The sequence below is a fragment of the Habropoda laboriosa genome, unplaced genomic scaffold (assembly GCF_001263275.1).
Source record: "Habropoda laboriosa isolate 0110345459 unplaced genomic scaffold, ASM126327v1 scaffold111, whole genome shotgun sequence".
NCBI lineage: Eukaryota > Metazoa > Arthropoda > Insecta > Hymenoptera > Apidae > Habropoda > Habropoda laboriosa.
In genome coordinates, this window is record NW_017100293.1 from 410016 (window position 1) to 427710 (window position 17695).

The following is a 17695-nucleotide window of genomic DNA, read 5'->3' on the forward strand; positions in this document are numbered from 1 at the left end:
ACCTCTGGATCAGTTTCCCTTCGTTGATAACTTATTATCGAACGATGGAATATATTGGTTTTTATAAGAAGATTTTTTAGAACGATCTATAAGAGAATTTGATCTACAGACGTGTATATTCCTCGTGTTAATATTTGTAATCTACTCACTTTGATGCTAGTCCAAAAAGGTAATAACAAGTTTGCGTGCTGCGTTTATTTGCATCAGTAATGTTGACGAGTAAGCGTTGTTATAAATAGAGTATAATATAAATAATTATCGCGTAATAAACAATCTGGAAGTATAAACGCGCGATCTAACTTTGCATATACAGGAAATGTAGAATACGGCATACACGAAGCGGCATCTGTCGGTGACTTTACTGATGTATTTATCGATACTTCGCGCCTCCACCCATGGATTCCGCTACTATTCGAATATTTTGTCGAGAGTACATGCGCAGATTCACGAAGAAATTTAGATCATATTTTCTGTAACATTTGCTACCTCGTGCTTTTAACTTTATGCGTGAACCGACGTGACTGCACGTGTTGAATGAAGCCAAGAGCGTTGCGGTTCCTACGTAATATGACGCCGATTTTCCTTTCGTTTCGTCCATGATATCGTTTCGAAGAGTTGTCGTCTCTAATGTAACGTGATTATCAATGGATATTGCAATCGCTGGAGAAGATTTATCATTGTGACAGTATATTACATCACCGTAAGTTTCGACAGTGTGTTTGGACAATTTTTAAACGTTTGTCGATCGATGAGATCTATACCCAGCCTCGTTGGCAATGACTTTCTCAGGACTATTGTAAAACGTATAAAAATATTCTGTGGCAGTTTGCTTATCATTTGTGTATCATGTTGATAGTTTGAGATGACAGTATGTATTGTTTCGTTAAAATTGTTTAAAAATTCTATCTGAACCATTTGCCGTTAGTTTTCTGTACGTTTTAATAAATCGAACTTGAATATACGCGTACAAAGATATGTATAAGACAGTGTGACAAATTTAAAACACGTTCGTTCTATTATTATATCGGGTAATAAATTACGCCTCCACGCAGCGAGTTTGTTGTTCTTTACTGTTTAATAATTCTAGAAATATTTAACACGAGTAATACATTTATGTAAATGTTTTTTTCCTTGGCAGTTTTGTGTATGGTTTGGGTATTAATTCCCAAAAAATATCAATGAGATATGCAGTGTCAGATTGAACAACAGCAACCACAAACCTCACTGTATGAATATTTTAATTCTGTTGGACTTAACAGTGGCATAAATATAAAAGATGACTGCAGTAGAAACTCCTCATTTAATTCGTACCATCGAGTGGGATATGATGGACAAGACAAAGTTCTTTCCATTGAGCATGCTATCGTCGTTTTCTGTTCGTTGTTGTCTATATCCCTTAACAGTAATCAAAACTCGTTTACAAATTCAAAGGCACAACTACATGTACAATGGTAAGTTTACAAGTGAAATCCAATTGTGACATTGAAGTTCAAGTATTGCTTTTTTCAGGAATGATAGATGCCTACAAAAAAATTTACCAAGTTGAAGGTGTGGCAGGTCTTTACAGAGGATTTTGGATAAGTTCTGTACAAATTGTATCCGGTGTATTTTATGTATCTACGTACGAAGGTGTACGCCATTTACTTGGACAGAATGATGTTATAGGTAATGTAGATTCAAGAGTTAAAGCATTAGTTGCCGGCGGAGCTGCTAGTCTGGTAGGACAAACAATAGTGGTCCCCTTTGATGTTTTAAGTCAACACTTAATGGTTCTTGGGATCAGTAATGATAAACCAGGAAGATTTATCGACAAGGTAAGCTTAAGGAAAAGGAAACGTTGTCCCCTGCATTTTATCGCTTATTTTACGTTTACAGATGGGTATGAATCCATTGGGTTTAACTCTTGAATCTGGGAAAACCAAAGCTCAGATTTCTGCTGAAATTATTAAATCAATTTATCGGAGTGACGGATATAGAGGTTTCTATAGAGGATATGTTGCATCATTGTGTGCTTACGTACCCAATAGTGCCCTGTGGTGGGGACTATATACATCTTATCAAGGTAATTTTTACTTTTTAGATAAAAATATAAAAACTAAATTAAGCTTGGTTGTTTTCTTTCTGTTGACAGAAGAGCTTGTAAGATTATTCCCAGACTGGGTTTCTCACTTGTTCATTCAAGCTGTTGCTGGCACATTAGGAGGATTTACCACCACAATTGTTACCAATCCTTTAGATATAGTACGAGCAAGATTACAAGTACAAAGATTAGATAGTATGTTTAGTGCATTCAGGGTTCTATGGGTTGAGGAGAGGTTACAGATGTTTACGAAGGGACTTTCCGCGCGTCTTGTACAGTCAGCTTGTTTTAGTTTTTCGATAATTCTAGGATATGAAACTATTAAAAGGGTCAGTATAACGGAAAAGTACAGAGGTTATATTAGGTGGTGAACTTGTTCTCTAAAAATTTGCAATAATTCTTTTTACGTCAATGCATTTTTTCGACGATTTCTGTTGAACCATACACAGGAATAACCTATAAGCACCAAAGAGAAACGAACCATTTTCTAAATTGTTTTAACAATCTTATATTTGTTATGCAAAATAAAGAATTTAATTGTAATTACGATCAATAGATATGTCGAGATTATTCGAATGTTTTTCTAAAAATAATAAACAATAATTAGTTACAAATTTTAGCAACAATCCAATTACTTATTAGTCGTAATTTACAATCTTTCCTACAATTTTTACAATATCCAAAGTTTCCCATTCTTTCGAAGAAACAACGTATACTTAATAAAAGTCCATTTTGTATTATTACTTTTTTTCGTGTAGCATATACAAAGTACAAACTTTGTAATAGGTGCTAGGTAAATATATCGCTGTGATAAAACTCAATAAGTAAGGTTATCTTTCTATGATATAAGATCGAACGTTGATAAACAAGAAGTAAATGATAACAAGGTTATATTGTGTGCAAAATGTGTCTAATAAATAAATTAATTGTTAGTTGTATTAAATTAACATATGTTGTGTATCGTTTATTTTACTAACTCAGGGTAAATTGGAGGAAGAAATTGACAATATCTTTTCCGTTTCACTTTTATTATAAAGGACAGCATATTGATAGACACATTGTTTGTCGAAGGTACTTACGTGGTCTCAATAATGTGACTCTTGTACATGAATCGATACTTTTTACGTTTGCGCGCTATCTATTTCTTAAAAATTAAATACAATACGTTTTCCGTTTTTTTTTCTTCACAATATTTATATGGTATGTACAGGCCAGGGAAATCTTCAATTCCCTATTTATGCAATACAATGCGAATTGCATACACAGTCACGTTCTTGCCACTTTTATGCGTATAATTATTCGACAGCATACTTTGTGAGATGAAAGTCTTAATGCGTACATACTGTTAAACGCAGCTTCAAGTTTTTCAGTAATAGGAGTTGTATGTATGTAGATACAGAAAATGCTCTCTGAGAACAGTGTTTTTCAACGAAGACGTCATCGGTATTAATCCAGAATTTGCTATTATTTCACGCACTTTTAACTTTAACACAACGAGAACATATACACCTGGGTAAACGACGTGAATTCTACAAGTAGAAAGTTACGAGTAACGTTTAAATTTAGCGCCTAATTTTTCGGGGTTATGAAAAACACTGTTTCAGAGTAGAGTTTACGATTTTATTTTCTCTTTCTTCTCATTTCGATTCAGCGGTAAGAAGTAGATCGATATTTTCTTCTCTTCGATTTTTTTTTATGCAACGGTCTTTATAGACGATTTTCTTCCGTTAAACTTTCAAACGCTAACGAACTTACAGTATCTACAATGACTAGAGTTGTTAAGGCGGCAACCAATCACGCGCCATTTCTTTCATGCTAGTGTTTTTTAAAAGAATGCGATTGTTCTGCGAACGTTCGCACATTTTTAATCGCGATAGTTTTGTTAAGTGAAAATAAGTGGTTTAAAGTGTAAAAAGTGATTCCGGAAACAGAATTAATTGGATCAAGAGAGGAAAAAGCAGCGGATTTATGTTGAACAGAATGGCCAGACCAGTCTTCGTTGATTTGAAATCCGAGGTAAGTCATTCGTTTATTTCAACATTAACAGGTTCTTCATTTTTCTTCATTGTGCCATTAGCAAGTACCGAAACTGTACTTTTCCACGCAAATAATCAACGTGTCGTAGCTGAGACAAGCAAATTACGTAGTCTTTGTGAACAATAAACTTTCGATAGGAATTTTCTCATAACCTTTTTTAGCAAGATGGGACTGAATCAATACTGAATATATTTTTTTACCCGATGAATCGTACCGATACGCGTTCTGTTACAATTTCTCGATATACCTATACGTCTTACATTATTCATTTCATAGTGATCTATTATTTACAATTACACGACGATGTTTTATGTACACCGATGAACCCCTATACTAATAAGAATCTCGATAAAATAAATAATTATTCTGCAAAAATATCCACTATAGAATGAAGATTGTCCATTACGATAATCACGTGACGTTCGATTTTCGGATAAGTATCAATAATCGAGGAAACGATCTTCAGCTATATTCAAATCAATCCCAAATTGAATCGAACAATTTACTTCGAACTTTAACGAAGCTAGAATCATATTCTCCAACGTTTATTCAAAATGCAATCGTTATATCGTCATCTTATTCATCGGTTAAGTTACATCGGCCTTGGTTCATGTTTCACGCTGTGTTAGTCTCGTCGTAAACAGAGTACGAGGAACGACAGGGCGATACTGTTTCGTGGAATTTCGTTCGACGGCGTAGCAAAAACAGTCAGCTTCAGTTTGTGTACTTTCCTGCCGCGTTCGCATTTCAACACGTTCGACGTACATAGTCCTCAGTCGTAGACGATTCGCGTCGGTTGGTGTTTCTCCGTGAATACGGGCTCCTTGCCTCGCCTAATATTCCGTGATCGACGTGATACGACTTCCGTTAGAAAATCTAATTTTTCCCCAAGGAGACAGTGTTACTTTCCTCGCAAAATGTGTCTTTTTCGTGCGCGCCCTTGTGTGTTCTCTATCGCTTTCGCGTAATTTTAACTCTGCGTACATCTCTCCATCTCTCTCTGGATCATCCTTCGAAAACACCATGGCTACCGTGAAGTGTATACTGCGTTAAGCGTCGCCAAAGTTACGATCGTCAGTCTTTTGGATAACATGCAACGCAGGTGAGAATGGAAGATTGTGTTTTGTATAAAGGAACTCGGTTCACGGTTTCCAGAAAGCGTAAACAATGTTTGTTAGGGTGTAAGGCGCGTTGAGGTCGAGAAACGTTCGCCGATCCGTCTTATTGTTTTGAAGGTCGCCGGTGAATTGTATATCGATGATGCTTAAATGCACGATTCCGCGTATACGAAGGTTCGCTAAAAGGCTACGAAGTATCGAAGGTATTGGAACGTAAGAACGGCAATTCACGTCGCCGTATCCCCGCAATTCGATTCGCTAAATCCTTCGCCGGAGGTACAAAACGCGAGACTAGTTTCTATTTACAAGATTCGCAGTTGTTAGATTGACTCATAAGCAATTGAACACAGCGTATTAGGCAGGGTGTTAAGAAAACGCTCTACCATAAGGTTGTTAATCGCGCCAAGTATTACAAACCCCTAAAGACCTTTCATTTTAACACCCTGTACGACCATGAATAAATACGGCACGAATCAATCAGTTAAGTCAATACAACAGATACAATTACTTATGAATTAACCCAACAAAGTGTGGCGTCTCGTATCGTGACGCTTCTCGTGGTCCACTGTTCGCCGCCGTTAATAAGAATTCAACGACAGAAAATCATCTATTCTCTGCTGTAAATCCTTCGTCCACGTTGTCGAGGAGACAATGACACCGGGGGTCGGTGAGAGGCATCGTCGAAGAAATTCGTCTCGTAGCCACGTGATGATCTCGTACGATTATCCTTCCTTAGCTACACAAATACACCATTCAACCAGATTTGTCCAGATCGAATCGCAGAACGATTCCTCCGGAAGAGAGCCTACAATCACGTGTCCCGAAAACGGATCGCTCGTGCTCGACGAGGCCCAGTCCGGGCCCCCGAGTGACGTCACATTCCACCGCTAGGTAGCGCAGTTGCAGCGCCACCATCGCTGCTCTGGCTGACGCTACTGTAGCTGACGCTGCTCGCCTGTCCACCGGTGCCCGCGCCGGAAACGTACTGCAATCAGAACGATTATATTCTATAAAAAAAAAAGGCAAGCATTTTTCGTGGCTTCGTGTGTCATAGATCGTAGACCCTGTGCTTCAGTGCGCGTATGTACAATTGAGAGAAGTAAAGAGAGACAGATAGATAGACAGAGAGAGCTTGATGATTGGGTCGTGATCGAGTTAGCCGTAATCCGGTGTTAGATTGGAAAAGGTGCCTGTCCCCCTTTCTATACCCCCACCAAACCCTGCGAAATATCGAGCTCCTTTATCCCTTAAAAATTTAGACGTTTGTGACGTGTTCGTAACGTTGTGAAACAATCGCCGATTATTTTCAGCGATTACCGAAGATACCGTGAAACTGCGTGATCTTCGTAAGATCGAACGTAGTGAATTTTTGTAATACGAAACTTCGTAAAGTATCCCGTTATGGGATAAACGTAAGCAGCCTCGTATGCATCGAGTGTGTTGTTTACGCGATATGGAAGTTGTAAGTTAGCCTAACTCGAAGGGAATCTGGGTCGATCGTTTTTTAGAAAGGTTCTTTTTTTTCGTCGTGGAAACAATTCTCGGGTCGGTGAGGTTAGGTTATGCTCGGTCGAAGTAGGGGAAGATTGGCTTTTGTGAGGATGAAAAATGAAATGGAATAGTGGCGCAACCGGGCGTGCCTGTTAATGCTGCTCGTGCATTAGGACGAATTATCTTGCATCGCTCGTGTAACTCGCGAACGATATTGATGCACGTGTATATGTGTACCCGCATCGCCTGCTCCTCTGTAATACGTCCTGTTTGCTTTATCGTCCAACGCACTATCTTTTTATCACATTCTGTTTTCTCATATTCTAACAGTTATCATAGATGGCCTTGTTTCGATGATTCTTTTTAGAATTAAAACGAAGTCGAGGATTTTTCAATTGTTTCGCTTTAAACAGAAGCTTATCTTTAGTCGCGCTTCAGTCTCTTCGAACGCATTCACGTATCGATCCTCGAAGTTACGATATTTCTGTTTCTCTTGTAACTTTTCCTCTCTTGAAGTATCTCCAGAAAAATACATTACTAGGTCTTTAGGAAATTGATCGTAAATCGCTTGGTATTAAAAAAATTAGCAATTTCCATAGAAAAAATAATTGGAAGTTTCAAAGTGGGATTTTTCGATCGTAAACGATTTCGCTCGCGTTGGTTTCTTTTTCTAAATGAAAGTACTTCACGGTTTTTCATTTCGTTCTGCCTTCGGCGCGGAATCCGCGGCGATGAGTGGTGGATAGCGCAGCCACGTGACGATTGAACGATTTTCGATGGATCATCCTGGTAAACCGAATAACTGAAAAGTCGACGAGCGGTGGAAAAATTGTCACCGCGAATGCCGTATCGATTGGTGGGCCGTTTTCGCGGATGAAACATCGCGCTGAATCCGCCTGCTGGGATTGTCCCAACAGCGCTGTCTTTAACTCAATTATCCGCCGAATGTCCTGCAAACGTAGTTACCATTTTTTCCATTTTTTTTTCGATCCTCGATCCAGCAACGAATTGTGCAGTAAATAAAGTATTAGAAATATTCAACTTGTATTTTTCTAATTATCATCGAGGCTTTCAGGTGAAAGCTTTATGGAAAAAGTGTTGCGACGTTTCGCGAGGATTCGTGAAACACACTGATAATTAGAGTGGGGATTTTTATGCAAATTTATAGTTTTCTGAATATAATTAGAAGGGTAGAAGCTAGATAGGCAACTGTTTTATTTATACATTTTTGCGTCTTCAAATTTTCCATAAATGCATGAAAATCCGCATTAGTGTGTTTCACGAACCCTGATAAAGTGAGCTGCAAGGGTTACGAAACGTCGGACTACTTTTTCTATACTTTTTCCACAGCATTGCAGAGCTCACTTCATCAGAGTTCATGAATCATTATGATGGTTATCAGTGATGAGATTATCACGAAACCCGCTGAAGTGGGCACAATGCTTACGAAACTTTGGAATACTTTTTCCATAAAGACACAGGTTCCACCTGGAAGCTTCAGTAATAATTATACTCCGGGCAGTGAAAGCCTTAAATCTTACGTTTCTCTATTTTTCAGAAATGTTGCAAATATAAAATACATAAAATTGTGCTTCGATTTCAGTGCGAAAATTCTTCCAAAGCCTCGATAATAATTATGCTCCAGACCAAGAAAGCCTTAAACTTGCATTTCTCTATTTTTCAGAAACGCCACAAATGGAAGATACATAAAATCGTGCTTCGATTTCAGTACGAAAATTCTTCGGAAGCTACATTAATAATTATACCTCAGGACGTGAAAGCCTTAAATCTTCCATTTCTCTATTTTTCAAAAATGTTGCAAATATAAAATACATAAAATTGTACTTTGATTTCCATACGAAATTCTTCAAAGCTTCGATAATAATTATGTTCCGCGGCGTGAAAGCTTTAAATCTTCCATTTCTCTATTTTTCAGAAATGTTGCAAATATAAAATACATAAAATTGTGCTTCGATTTCGGTACGAAAATTCTTCCAAAGGCTCGATAATAATTATGCTCCAGACCAAGAAAGCCTTAAACTTGCATTTCTCTATTTTTCAGAAACGCCACAAATGGAAGATACATAAAATCGTGCTTCGATTTCAGTACGAAAATTCTTCGGAAGCTACATTAATAATTATACCTCAGGACGTGAAAGCCTTAAATTTTCCATTTCTCTATTTTTCAAAAATGTTGCAAATATAAAATACATAAAATTGTGCTTCGATTTCCATACGAAAATTCTTCCAAAGCCTCGATAATAATTATGTTCCAGACCAAGAAAGCCTTAAACTTACATTTCTCTACTTTTCAAAAATGTTGCAAATATAAAATACATAAAATTGTACTTCGATTTCCATACGAAATTCTTCAAAGCTTCGATAATAATTATGTTCCGCGGCGTGAAAGCTTTAAATCTTCCATTTCTCTATTTTTCAGAAATGTTGCAAATATAAAATACATAAAATTGCACTTCGATTTCCATACGAAATTCCCCAAAGCTTCGATAATAATTACGCTCCGGCTCGTGAAATCCTTAAACTTCCATTTCTCTATTTTTCATAAACGCCACAAATGGAAGATACATAAAATCGTGCTTCGATTTCGCTATAAAATTCTTGGAAACACTCCCCGTATTTGGAATTCAAATAAATTCGAACGATCTCAGTGTCGCGATTCTGCCTTGTTTCCGTAGCACGGGGTAGCAGAGGTTGCGAGCGCAGAACCGCTGGAATCACGACAAGGATAGGAAATTCGCCTCCGCAGTGTTGTTTCGTTCGTTTGATCCCGAGGGGCGGCTAGCGTGTCAACGCAAAAGTTTCCTCGTTTATCCTATCAAGCTCCGAATTCCCCGGAGGCTCGACCGGATCCGATCTCCTGTTTCTTCCACGGCCCTTTCACGGGTTTTATAGTTCCGCCGCTCATCCTCTCGCGGATTAACTAAACTAAAAGTATCTGGGTCAACTTTCGTCCGATCCGATTACAATCTCTTCTCTTCCCTTTCTTCAAAGAACTGCTTCCAAGCAGCTTGCAACGATAACCGATATGAAAGCTTCAACCTCTCGCCTTTTTTTTCTACTATCACTTGAGATGCTAAGACTCGAGCAAAAAGTATCATTGTGATATTGAATCAAGTACACGTCGATGTAACTACGTAAATTGTACACACAGATCGATAGGATTAAAGGAAGATTTATCGTGAAAGTATGAATTTCGGTGCGTATTCAGGAAGAATTTACACGCGCCAGTCTCTGTTTCATCCCACGTAAACAAAGTACGCGTAGCCAGCAGGTGTCGCGTGATTGAATTTATAGCCGAAAGCGAACCGGAGACAATCGAGAATCTGGCTGGTAGGTGTTAAATTGTAGGAAACGCGGTGTCACTGGATGCGAGGCCTCTCGACGCGCCATTTTCGCGGTCGCAACGGCCGAGTTCGCCCGAAGCTACGATACAGTGTTACACTTCGATTTCATTAGCTAATTGGCGATAATACGATAAAAATCGATGATTCTCGAAGTGGAAACGAACTAAACGAAGGTTGAACATGGTTGAAATTTTTCGTTGGACGTGAGATCGCTCTCGAGCGAACTGTAAAGGAATTTGTATAATTAAAAAGGATCTTGGTGGCAAGGGCTGGTGGTAATTCCAGCCTATCGCTGATACTCGCTGCGGCTGGTAGGTGTGTAAAATAAGGGGAAAAGAAAAATTCATCGTGAATAATGGAGAAGCGTAATTAAAACGGGCAGAAAGTTCTATTTTAATTAGTCTGTCTGGATACGGTGGTCTTGAATCGTGACGTTTCTGCGAGAGATTACCACTCAAGCTAAAATTCGATCGAGGAAACGGAAGCGTGGCACGGGAGGATGGAACACGCGGTGCTCGAAAATTTCGCGGCACGCTAATTAGCCGTTCGAGTAGCTTCCATAGGCGGTAGATCATCGGAAATTTCGTCTTTTCGCCGTGGTATAATTCGATACGATCGAACTTGTTACAGAAATTAATCTAATATCAATCGTATCGCGTGCAAACATTCGTTACCAATTTTACTCTATTCAGAAAAAGTGAACGAAAGAAGAAAGTTGGATTAAATCCGGAGTTACCGGCCGCAGAACGTTAATCAACGAAGCCTATAGAGACGTCTAACACCGTAGAACCGCGAGATTGTTGGATCAACGCGATTTCCGCTGGAAACTTTACAGCTTGTCAGAAAGGAACGTGACACGGGTTTGGGCGCTATTTTTCACGGGTCAAACGGGGTGCGAGGGTGAAGGAACGAGCTGCAAATGTCGGTATGAAAGTCCCGAAAAACAAGGGGACATGAATTACGAGCGCGTCTGTCACCGGAAGAGATATAAATGTCGGAAACGGACAGCTCTGGTACCCGGTTTCCTCTTTCTTCGCCCCCCTTCTCTCTGTCCTTCCTACATTTTCCAAATAACAATTTAGAAAAAAAGATATAAATCGTCGGGCGATCTCAGAGGCCTCATCAATCGCTCGACGCCCGATTACCTCCGGACATCTTGTTCAAAGCGAACTTTATCGCGTCTCGTTTGTACGCGTCGATATTTTTCTTTTCTCCGGATTTCTGAAGCCGAGAAAACTTGAGGAAAAAGTGTGACGCGTTGCCACCTGGATTATCACCCACCGTCCTATCTTTCTCGTATGTGTGTAGCTCTTTGTCAGGCTACAAAGTTTGGCTGAGTGAAAAATGCAGACTTTTGACGAGGAAGAGTTATGTACACATGGGGATATTTGTGGTGAAATTCACGGTTATCGGGTTGTGGACCAGGGGCGTTCACGGAGCAGTTTTAGGGGTGAGAATGCCCTTCTTTGCCCTGGGCAGAGTTGAAGAGCAGCGGTCGGGGCAAGTGACGTAGATTGCCGTAAAATAAGTGGGGAGAAAAGGTAGTTTTGGGGGTTTAGGCTCGTAGATAGGCATGTTTTGGTACGTTCTTCACACTTTTCGTACCGTTGCTTACTTTTTTCTATACGTGCCTATCTTCAAAGGATAGTTCTCACTCTTAGATCAGGCGATCACTGCTACATTTATACAGTTCCCCAGTGATCGTTGCTCAAGTAGGCATAGTCTACCGTTCCCACTTATCTGACCATTTAGAGCAGCTTTGTGAGCAGGCCTGCTAGGCACCAAATTTCCAAATTAATATCAGGTTTATTTATTTATGTAATTTTCTTTCCCACAATACTAATCGAACGAAACCGAACTCCATTTGATTCAATCGAACATGAATCATTCTTGTCCTTCTTGAGCAGGCCTGCTGCCTCAGTTAAAACCGATCGCATAAAAAGCACCAATACGTTTCGTTCCATAGAATAGAAAAATCAGAAAACCTTCCTTCTTTCCTTCGATTGTTCTCGTAAAAGTGATTTAACTACTCTCTCTCCCTCTCTCCACCCCACCTTTATCCCTCTCCGTTAATAGAAGCACTTGGAACAGCCTAATAAGAAGTTAAACTCAAGTTGGACGCCCAGTTTCCTTCCTGTTAACGCAGGGTCAGGCTGCACCGTTCAGTTTCCCGAACTAGCTCTCTCTCGTAGCGCGTGAACACGCGGTGCCACGTTCCAATGCCATTTTATGGAGGCCCGGGAACTTCTCCGTCGAGCAAGCTTTCTGCTTGTGTGTCTGAGTGGGCATACGAGCCCCGGTGGAACGAAATAAAAGAAGGGTGAAATTCACGGGCGGGTCGTTGGAGGGAATAAAGGTGGAAATGAATCGTAAACGGGATCGTGATTCCACGGGGCGCGCAACAGGACGAGTTAACGCTCGCGGGGCAAATAGATGCGTTTCGAGCACTGAAGTAGTTTCCAGGTGCGACGTGTGTTCGTTTGAAGGCCTCGCGATATACCATCCGGTTGTTCCTGTGAAACGTTTCATCGGGGGAGGTGTTGGATGAAAAATAGTCGGCGAGACGTGGAACGAGAGAGAGAGAGAGAGGTCCTTTAAACATATATATTCATCGACAAATGAAATTTATCCAGGCCGTTCTCTAATTCCTGCTAATTGTATTTATCACTCGGTGCATTCCATTCGCTCTGATTTCACCGGTAGCGATACAATTTACTCGTTAATCGAGCAACTGCGTTTCCACCGTTTTTTTCGCTCGTTACTCTCGCGGAAAACTCTCTTTCTCCTCTTCGTGTTCGTTTCACACACGAATGCTTCTTACGCTCTCGAATTTCGATCGATCGCATTACGCCACACCGTTGTAATATAATTTACTCCGTGCCGATTAACGAGCGCGAGTGAACGTATCAGGTGATTGATTTCGCCGTGTAAAGTCAGATGACAAATTAAACGAAAGTTGTCGCTACGAAGGTGTACACCAGCTTTTATTAATTATCCTCTGTTTGCATCTCCTTCTTTTCCCCCGTGTCAGCCATGTTTCGTGGAAATTTATGCGACAAAGAGAGAAATTGCGTAACACGGGCACGTTGCATCGATTCAAGGAACACCACCTCATCGTTGTTCCTTGGCCAGATGTTATTCCCCCGCGAGCTGTGTAGCGCCCCTTCTATATTTCTCCCCTTTTCTCCTTGCATTTCTTCCCCTCTCGATGATCGATACCAACCTCCCCTATACTTGGAATATTCTTCAAACTTCATAAAAAGCAACCACGGTGAAAGCTTGAAAGAAAGAGAGAGAGAGAGAGAGAGAGAAAGAGCAAGAATCCTGAATTTCTCCCCGTATACAGACATCGTAATGGCAATTAGGGGTGCATAGAGGTGTCTGGAGACACGCAGAGATAGAAGGTGCTACGTGTAGCAAGGCATGAACGCGTGCTACAGGTGCAAGTGCTCGTATTTACGTACGTGTGTGTGTTTGTAGGTGGATGTCAGTGATCGATAAATCCATTCGCTAATCAACATACCGAGACTATGTTACACGGGGTGGTGACAGAGTCCTTCGCCGCTAATCTCTGTACTAAGTGTTCTCCGGGCGATTACTGGGATAGGATTTGTCTCGGGGCAGGAGGGAGAGGGTGGGATCGAGAAAGGTATCGTGGCGGTGTCCAACGACTGACGATAATCCACGCCGCGGCGATATCCCATCGTTAAATGTAGGTTTGCTCGCACGAACTCTCTCGGCTGCTTCGCACGTGGTGGAGCGAGTACGCGGAGTAGTATCTTCCTGATGCGAATCTCTGAAAAAACATTAATACACTCATGTCCAATTCTCTCCCTTTCCTTTCCCAGCGGCCTCCTTCTCCTCCGTTTTCCTCGCTCTTCGATTACGCGTAACGCAACGTGTAACTTTTTTTGTCTGTTTTTCGGGTGTTAGCTTTATCAATCCTTTCGTGATTGCTTATGTCAAGTCCAGTATATTCGACGTGTACTGTAAGATCGTTGTTGTTTTTCTGTATCGAGTGTGGTATGTGAATCTTCAGGGATGTTGTCGACTTTAAGTTTTGCGGTGAATTTATTTCAATATAAAAACACGCTGGAAAGTTTGAATAAAAGTATAGACGTGTAGGTGTAGGTAGTAGCGAGAAAACGCTGGCACAAATCGCTTTCCCAAGATCTTACACGCTCCTCGTAAAATTCCAAACGAGCCCTCCAATAACCACTTTAATGTAGATTAGACACTATCTAAAATATCTACCCTCCTCTTCTACCCGAACAATCCGTGCAAGTTTGCATAATGAGAGGGCATACTTGATACTTCCTCCTTAAATCCATGCTTCAGCTAACACCGTGGCAAAGTAGACGATCTAGGTCTGGGGGTATAAACTTTTTACGAACACCGTCGGAGGAGTATGGGTGCGGTGCAGGGTTGGGCGTACGATATACCCGTGGAATATTGTATCGAAAATGCAACGCCTCCGCGTGTATATGTGGATCTATATAAGGATCCAAGTGTGCACCTTGGAGCAAATTCTCTCTCGAGTATCGGTGTACGTTTGTTTAAAGCGTATCTGGTAGAGAAGGTGGGCAAAATCCTATGCAAATCGAAGGCAAATAGCAAATGTAATTCGCGGGAATTACGTTTGCGTGTAATGGAGCGCGGGATCTTTCCAACTTTTTCCTCTTAACAAATAAGAAAAGTTTCCGCGAGAGTCACGCGAAGGGTAGCAGAGTGCGTCGCGGAATGGACGAACTTTGCCAAAATGGCGGAAAGTAATATGTCTGGAACGCGATATCGAACCAAGTCCTTACCATTTTTTTTTTACTTCTACCTTTTCTCTCTGCTCTTCTCCGTCTCGAATCTTCGCTATTTCCCCTGGGTGATTCTTCGCGTCGTTTATATTCGACGATGATACGTTTACAGAGATATTCGAATGTGTCCTGTGTTACGAAAGAGGGGAGAACTGGTATCGAGAATGAAACGTGATCGAAGTGAAGCGCGAGTTTCGAAACGTGGACAAGGTTTATCTGACCAGAAGAAGAAGAAGAGGAAGAAACGAGCGAAAGTGGAGAACTAGTGGGTAGATACGTAGGTGGAAGGAGGTTGAGAGCGACGAGTACACAGTGTTATCCGGGTAGATCAGGAATCCTCTTAAGTTGAAAACTTTAGCAATCGGAATAATAAATTCGTTTTCCCTTGGCGAGCTCTCAAGCCTCGCGACTCCGACGCGTTCCCTTGACCGCTTTATACTTGGCTCTCAAGCGTTCCTCCGCGTCTGGGACGTTGGTTATCTCAATCAATTCTACGAATCCGCCTGGCATTGATCTGGGAAGTTTAGACATTTTGTAGAAGCCTGTTGCTCCCTCTTAAATGTTTACTACGAACGTGCCAAGAGCTCTGCACAAAGCGTCGCCTAATTTCTGGTGGGACGTGAGAGTCAAAGGGTGTGTACGTTGCTGGTGAGGGTTGACTAAGTTACGAAGTCTACGTTCCAAGGGAATGAATGATCGTGGCCTGTTAGGGCGTGTGGAGAACGACTGAAATTAAACATTCGCCGAGAATTGATTGGTATCGATCCGTGAAGAGAGTGTCTTGGAGCTCGCCGATTCGAGGATATCTATCCGAGAAATTGGATCGAGTGGATGAAGAAGAAGCTGAATGCATTTTCATATTAAACGCTTGCGAAATTATATCTAGGTTAAACTCGCGAAACTGTGTATTTCCGCTAACGAGAAGCAATAATTATGGCTCGTTTCCACCCTAACGGAAATATTCTTCGAAATCACGAATACGTACAAACGGCCGGGCTGCAGCATTCGCGGGAGATAAACCAGAGGAACGTGACACTCTGTTGCGATTTATGCAACCTCGAGGAACACGGTGTTGTTTGCCGCGAGGTGGTGAATTTTCAGGGTCCGCGCGTCCGGAACAACGAACTCCGTGATCTTTCTGGCGCGCATATTTTCCCCCGTGTCGCGAATTTTATGCAGGTAGTATGAATATTTCATACTCACTTGACTCGGTTTACATCTGAATGCCGGCTGATACCGGCGTCTCATCCGTTTCGGGCAGCAGGCGCACAGGATCCTCACGAACGCTCTGCAAAAGAGAAGACAGCCGCGTCTGAATTCGATAGTCGTGTCTCTCGACAAAGCCACTTTGCTTTTCCACTCTCTTTCTCTCTCTTATATTATTCTTAGATTATTCTTACAATCAATTCTACGAACAACTTTCTTTCTTTACTTCGAGGGTGGGATGACTTCGTAATGCGACCTTTCCCAGCGATATTATAAAACTGTGGAAACGTTCGTCACGTCATGGTGCACACTTTTAACGTCACGATCGCATGACTGCTGCGCCGTTTCGAATATCGCGCTCCTATTTGCATAGTCGTCATTTGCAGTCACGAGCGTGACACGCAAACCTGTACAATTGGAATTTCATTTTCGACTGGGGAAAATAGTCTCGACCGATGTGGACCGAACAGTCTCTTTACAGTCGCTACACGTATATCGATTAAATTTTAATTCACCGTTCGAGGCGAGAAAGTTCACGGTACAGGATGATCGAAATTCATTATCGTTTCGCCTAGTTAACAAGTCGTTTGCGAGATACTTATCGGAGGACATCGAGTCCTTGATTATCTTGCTTGCTCACGATGGATAAGCACTTGTACGCCATCAGCGTGCCGCTTATGACTCTGTCAAAGAGCAGTGCCGCTTTTGTCCTCGCGGAAGCCTCGCAAGAATGCCGCTCTTTCGCTTCTACCTTCGCCGTTTCGCTCCTCTCGTCTTAATTCTCTCCTTTATACACTCCGCTCGGATGATCATGGTTCCTTGGAACTATGCCAACGGGTATCGGGAAGAGAACGAAGGACGTGTATTCGGGGATCGAGGATTCATCGTGGAAGACCTGACTAACGACGAGAACTATCGAGAAGAATTTCTCAACTCTCTACCCTGCATAGTAAAATTTTTCGTGAGGTACATAGAAGAACCAGCAAGAACGTCGTTCGTAACTCTCGACGAGGAAGAAGAGGACTACCATTTGGAGTATTCTCTGATGTCCAGTCTCCAAGATCCCTTTGTTTTCTTCAGACACTCTAAAGACATCGATTTCGAGATATCGCAGCCTGCCTCGAGCACTATCGTACTGATGGCGAACGCGAGTAGCTTGCGAGACGATATCTACATACTCGAGCCTTGCGACAGAGGCTGTCCTTTCATCTCTGTGCTGATAACCTCCTTCAAAGACGAAGAAAGCTTCCTCGAGCAGGCTAACGCGATAGTACGTTCGATGTGGACCAGGAGAATCTCAACCGTGATCATTCTAGCCAAAGTTCGGGACTACGTACTGGCTGCAGGAAGTGTCACCTATCAGCCAGACAAGCGTTGCACCCCGTCTTCTCCCGTTATCTTGGACAAATGCGGGGAGAAAGAGTCCTGGAGCAAGCTGAAAGAGATCAAGCCGCTAGAAATGAACGGTTGTATTCTCAAGATAGCCTACTTCGAGGAACCTCCGTACGTGGTTACGGTGAATTATTCCGAGCATCTGATGGGCTTCGAGGGAAACTTGACCGAGGCTATGATGAAGGGCCAACGGATTGA

General features: G+C 41.6%; 2 protein-coding genes across 3 annotated transcripts in view; one reads left to right on the forward strand and one right to left on the reverse strand.

Moving 5' to 3' along the window:
* The first annotated feature begins 563 nt into the window (after window positions 1–563).
* LOC108573876 (solute carrier family 25 member 44) lies at window positions 564–2555 on the forward strand. 2 transcript variants are annotated; one of them, XM_017936359.1, is made up of 6 exons: window positions 564–700; window positions 1139–1451; window positions 1510–1581; window positions 1666–1814; window positions 1876–2062; window positions 2132–2555. In XM_017936359.1, exons 2-6 carry the CDS (start codon window positions 1277–1279, stop codon window positions 2449–2451), a joined length of 903 nt encoding a protein of 300 aa, XP_017791848.1. In that variant the 5' UTR covers window positions 564–700; window positions 1139–1276; the 3' UTR covers window positions 2452–2555. The 2 variants fall into 2 exon arrangements, with proteins under 2 accessions (XP_017791848.1, XP_017791847.1); XM_017936358.1 differs by having other exon boundaries at window positions 1510–1814.
* A 3554-nt stretch (window positions 2556–6109) lies between these two features.
* LOC108573823 (dopamine receptor 2) overlaps window positions 6110–17695 on the reverse strand; it is an 83402-nt gene continuing 71816 nt past the window's right edge. Inside the window, exons 5-6 of the mRNA XM_017936301.1 lie at window positions 16103–16187; window positions 6110–6220 (exon numbers count right to left, since the gene is read on the reverse strand). Of these exons, the coding sequence (XP_017791790.1) occupies window positions 6110–6220; window positions 16103–16187 (196 nt within the window). The remainder of the gene's footprint in view (window positions 6221–16102; window positions 16188–17695) is intronic.

Excerpts from the sequence above, each read along its gene's own strand:
- LOC108573876 (XM_017936358.1), top strand. The coding sequence starts at position 1,277 with ATGACTGCAGTAGAAACTCCTCATTTAATTCGTACCATCGAGTGGGAT. Across the intron at positions 1,452-1,509 it reads GCACAACTACATGTACAATG|GAATGATAGATGCCTACAAA; the intron begins GTAAGTTTACAA and ends TGCTTTTTTCAG. Across the intron at positions 2,063-2,131 it reads ACTATATACATCTTATCAAG|AAGAGCTTGTAAGATTATTC; the intron begins GTAATTTTTACT and ends TTCTGTTGACAG.